Here is a 5,530-nt window from a genome sequence, read left to right as displayed (position 1 = left end):
TATATATATATATATATATATATATATATTCACTGTGATTGATAGGATTAAACTAACGATATTAAAGCATTTGCATCCCATATGCAAAACTTAGTCCGTAATGGATAATGGTAGTCATAAACAGAGTGCTTGACGCATCTGCTACTAATGACATCGTATATTGCTGCTCTTTTTCAGTTCCATCTAGTCATGAAGTTTTATGACAGGTTGTTTGGTTTCTTGGTGGGCAGTTCCACGGATAATGTTTTCAACTGAAAACTGGTTCAACCAATTTTGCTTCATATGGAGGTTTTAAGAGTCAGCCGGCTTGTGTCGGCCGACTTACATAGTAATATATCGAATCCCGAACGCTCGTTAGTCTTTCATTCGGACGTCACTACAACGGTGACCACATATATCACAGCGTTATTAATCAGTGCATCGAACTTATCAGGTCAACGCCCGTTCCACGCCAACTTGCACGAAATTCGCGTCCGTTCCGTGTACTTTCTACATTCTTACTGCTTCGATTATCAGAATAAATTACTGATACATCGCTTCGTTCTTACTATCAATTGACTCAGTAAATCGACATCCATAGGGCTGTTTCCTAACGAGCAAATATCAGCATAAATAAGGAATATATGTCGCTAAACACAGCAGTGTTTGTAATGTCCCACGTTATTAAACTTCCATAATTTGAGCGGTTTGGTTGATTCGTCAGCATATCTCTTGATGTTTGAGCTACTGTCACGTATTTCCCACTTTTTCGATGAATTGTATGCACATTTCCATCTCTATTATCGATTACTGCATTCGTGCCCTTTAATCACTTAGACGATTGGACACCTTCGAGAAGAGCTTGCCTACTGGAAGAATTTGTGCCACGAGCAAGAGGGCAGTTTGTCTGAGATGGCAGCTATTGTGACCTCAAGCAAATTGGAAGCAGATCAGTTGCGTGAATCCCATACGGCACTCAAAGAAGCCCAATGGACAGATGACGCATGCGCACCAAGCTGTTCTAAGTGCCAAGCACCGTTTAATGTCAGCCGACGGCGGGTAAGTGGTCGCACTGTTTTCCGAAACTTTCATCTTCAAATCTCGCTTAGTATCTTCAGCTGCTCACTGTAGTCTAGTTTCTTCTGCGATTGTTAGCTTCGCCCCCTGTGGTAGGTTAGATGGGATGCTGATGTGCGTGATTGGACTGGTTGCAATAACGTTTTATCATTCTGACCATCCCTCGGAGTCTAATACAAGTTCCCGATGACTAATTAACTAATACTAACCCTGTTAGGTTTGTACACCAAACTGCTTTCAAAGACGTAAACCTAGAATCAAAGTTAAAAGTCCATGGAGTGGCTTACGATATTTTATTCAACAGAACGACAACGGCTTTTTGTGTGGATCAGATCATTTGTTTGCAAAAATGCTTTGGTGCTTGATTTTGTGTGCGTTGTGTTATCACCTCATTGATGGGCGAGGTTCAATTGGGTGTTTTTTTTTGCCGAGGTTCAATTGGGTGTTTTTTTTTCAGGTAGATTTGTGAGTAAAATCGCTTTCGTTTTCTGAGCAGGGATCTAATGTGCAGTACCGTGGGGCCGCCGTATTGCCAAGTCAAGTAACCTGACTGGACTATCGCGGCTATTATTAAGCATTGTTTGCGGTTCCCTTCTCTCTCTGCTCAGACTCGATTACTCGTGATGCGGTCCAAGTGGTAGTGGCGACTTTAATTAACTTTCAAGCCTGTTTCACACAGACTGGTGATAAGGATATTGTGTTTATGGAATTTGGCTGAAACTTATGTTCAGGTGTTGCCCAGGCCGAATAACCTCACACTAAATGGGCATCAATTTGAGTTCATTGCGGTGTATCCGGATTTAAAGCTCAGTAGGAAGTTGAGGGTGTTACTCGACTGATTGTAGCATCTTTTGAAGTTTATCACTCAGGACACGACAAACGAACACACTCGTGTACATTATTCATCATTTTATATTGTACTCATAGACATACCTATTCATTACGAGGTGACCTAACCGTTCCCAGCTTTCACTGTCCTTTCGTTTATGGTTTGGTTGGATGTTTTCGTCAGTTATCTTGGTGATACTAACTTTCTTCATTCGAAAGACATTGCACATACACTCCACTATGCCCGTTCATCCATTTAGCACCACTGTCGAAACTGCGGCCTGATTTTCTGCTATGCGTGCTCCGCACAGACCATGTCTTTGCCCAGCGCTGCCAAACCAGTCCGCGTGTGTGATGCATGCCACGCATTGTTACTGCACCGGTACGCGGAGAAATCCTGATGAAGACTGTCACGCCTGTGTCTTTCAATTCGTTCATTTGGAAAATGTACGAGTCTGCATTTGCTTTGTCATACATCCCTGTAATACGCATTGGTGCACTGTTTCTTTGAGATTATCAAGCGTTTTTCGTGATATCCTCAGTAACTTTGATTTTGTTCTCTGTATATACCCTATCTGATTTTTTGTGACCTGCACTTCTTTTGTATCTTGCCCATCCAATATCAGCCTGTATCCCTTTGCTCATAGCAGTCTGGAAAGTGGAATGTTACCCAGCAATAAATCTGCCGATTGTCTACCAAACCTTTCTAAGAATGCACAACACTAATTAATTATATTGTCATCAAGTGCATCTGAGTCGCTTGGCACTGTGAACTGTTGAGCAACCGCAGCTCATTTTTTCATGCACCAACAGTGTCCTCAAGGCTGAAAGCATTTCCTGATGATATTTCAAAAGGCCTTTAATAAGGCGACGAAATTAGAGACAACATAACTTGCAGCTGTAACTGTTCTGGTAGACTCTCCCTCAATTATATCCTGAATAGCGTTCAGCTGTGGCACCCTTTCGGTGCCTAGCTGCCATACCACCCGTAGGAAGCACGAGGGCTGGGATACTACCAGGTTGCCCAAGCCTAGACAGGGGAAGTCGAGAGACGGAAGTCGGATTCGAACCACGGACCTTCCGGTCAGTATATTCGCACTCTTACCACTTGGGTCATTTCGCCCATATCCTGAATACTCGAAGTCAATCTTAGGTAACACATCATGGTGAACTTGCCTCACAACGTGCTGTGGAAAAAGAAAGAGGGATAAGCGCCAAAACTTTAGTGGCCCAGGACCAGTTAACTGCGTGCGCCAAAGTCTTTTCAGACAATAGTAACTAATCATTACCTTCTTGAACGCCAATAGTTTCGGGTCATGGTTGTGCAGAGAGACGCTGAGTGTTGGCTTGAGTACACGTTGCGATTGGTGAGGCAGGTCTTCGGTGTTAGTTTCTAGCCGTGCTAATTTGTTCAGTCAGGTGATTCAAATACGAGTCGTTTTTCCGAGTCGTGTTCACATGGGCTTCAGTCTGTCCTTGCAATGTTAGGATCACCGCAACTACATCTGAACTGAACGTTGGACAGAAGTTGGCCACGCTATGCAACCCATTCCGCAAGTTGACTTGCCCTGTTGAATGCAAGGCTAGCTGGATGGGTGCAACTAATGGGGGCACAACTTGTGCGTAATAGCTACCGCCAAGTGGTCGCATTTCCATCGCACTCTGGTAGGACCAAGTTACTTCCTTGCTGTGAGTCGGATTGTGAACATACTCTACTGTGAATGACAGTTTATACCGGGTTGCCAGTGGACAAGTATATCTTCCAAAACACCCCTCTTGCAATCAAAAGTATACGTATGTCTCCTAAAAACGACAAACCATGTTTCTTTTGAAATCTAGGTGTTAACTGAAAAGTTGCACTTGATGCGCAGTTCGTGTTGGGTGCATGTTTAAGAAGGCTGTCTGGTCGTTTGATGCTCCAAATACCTGGAAACGCTAAACTATTCTTGTACCCCGATTTGTATGTAAGGGGTTTATACACTCATTTGCTCATTAAATTAATGATGAACTCTAAGGATGGCTAGACTGATAGTGGAATGTTGACGAATCATCAACCTTGTAGGCAGTGTTGTATCGAGATGACCCTTTGATTCTCCACCGGTCTTTGTTGCACGCTAGTTAGAAGTGACAGAATTAACCCTGCCTATTGCGCCAAAAATAGCTGGAAGGACACTGATCAACCGCGTTTCGAAGGCAAGCAGTGATCGATACGCGCACATGCAGCTAATCGATAGTGTTGACATGAGGGTTTCAAAAAAGCCGATCGTCGGAACACCTTTGGGCGATTCGAGTATGCCGTCGGATGAGTCACGTAAGTCACGTGCTACGAATTTTTATGTTGCAAGTGTATACTTGCGGAAACGGGGTCACCAGTTTAGTCGACGGCGTGATTCCTGTGTGTCCTTTAGATTTGCTTTTAGGAGCTGGCGACCCCTACATCCTCTGTCCTGAGCTGCTTGACCCACATGATATCGTGTCCTGCGCTTTTTTCTAGACTAAATTCGAGTGCTTTGCATTGTTCTGTGGATACGGATACTGCATTTTTCTATGCCTTTGAAGCTTGTCTTAGATGTGGCCTTGTTGACACCTGTAGCCTTCGGGTGGACTGACAATGCGCTGGGGATCAAACTATGCCTTGCAAGTATGTAAACTTTCCTTCCAAACCGCCATTTTTGGGAACCAAGGGATAATCCGTTTATTCCAGTTCTTCTATAAGTTCTTTCACGAGGAAACACCTTTGGCTGAGTGTGAAACTCAGCATGTACCCTAGATCGATTTGCATTCTAGGATGACAAAGAACTTGCAACTGGTCATGAAAGTTTTCAAACTACATTTCAGTCTTTAGACGGCCTTCATTTCGGATATCCACGAAATCATGTTCTTTGGACATTTATTCATTGTCCAAACTAGTAACAGGGGCTCACTGTCTGCTGTGTTGGTCACCCCATTGCAACTTAATGGTTTACTGAGTTACTCGACTTTTCCTTCCACGATGAATTCCAATCTCTTCATGGCAGACAGTATTCCAACCATTTTGGATAAACGGCCGTTGTTCTGCAGCGTATTTTGTTTCTCACATTGTCTCTACGGGTTTCTGCGGTGATTTGGTGCTAAAGCTTGGAAATGTTTCTTTTTCTTCCAACTTATAAAGGGGAAACTGGTAAAACCAAGTTGAAAATAATCGATTTATCGCATTTCTAGTGTAATCAGCTACTTGAGATCCACAGGTCAAAATTCATGGTCTAATGTCCTTTGATTATTGACGCTTTGCAAGCTGCGTGTATTCATTTGTAGTCATAGATTATTCGGAGCTGAAGTCTGTTGATCTGATTGAGGACCGTTTGCCAAGGGAGCACTACAGCTTCGCTAAACAAGCAGTAATGAAGGTGAACAGTCGACCAAAAAAGGTCCGTTTGCTAATGAGATGAACCTGTGGAGTGATGCCACTGCAATGCAGCCGTCGAAATTTATAACCGACTGATTTTGTGACGCTCTTGGAGAAGGTATGCTTTCCTTGGACGGAGCAACCGTGGGTTCCGTGAAGATACTTTTTAAGACACCAACCCAATTCCCAGTGGTCTTCAAAATAAAAAAACAATACAATTTTGTTACGGTTTGATCACGCAGCGGGCAAACAATATGATAT

The 5,530-nt window shown here is 43.3% G+C and overlaps 1 protein-coding gene across 1 annotated transcript in view; it reads left to right on the top strand.

The window, feature by feature from the left end:
- T265_00254 (hypothetical protein) overlaps positions 1-2,285 on the top strand; it is a gene marked incomplete at both ends in the record, with an annotated part of 23,683 nt that extends 21,398 nt beyond the window's left edge. Inside the window, 2 exons of the mRNA XM_009163962.1 lie at positions 817-1,038; positions 2,145-2,285. Of these exons, the coding sequence (XP_009162226.1) occupies positions 817-1,038; positions 2,145-2,285 (363 nt within the window). The remainder of the gene's footprint in view (positions 1-816; positions 1,039-2,144) is intronic.
- Positions 2,286-5,530: the final 3,245 nt, after the last annotated feature.

The sequence above is a fragment of the Opisthorchis viverrini genome (genome assembly GCF_000715545.1).
Source record: "Opisthorchis viverrini unplaced genomic scaffold opera_v5_2, whole genome shotgun sequence".
NCBI lineage: Eukaryota > Metazoa > Platyhelminthes > Trematoda > Opisthorchiida > Opisthorchiidae > Opisthorchis > Opisthorchis viverrini.
Note: the sequence above shows the minus strand (reverse complement) of the source record. Positions and strands in the feature narration are given on the sequence as shown.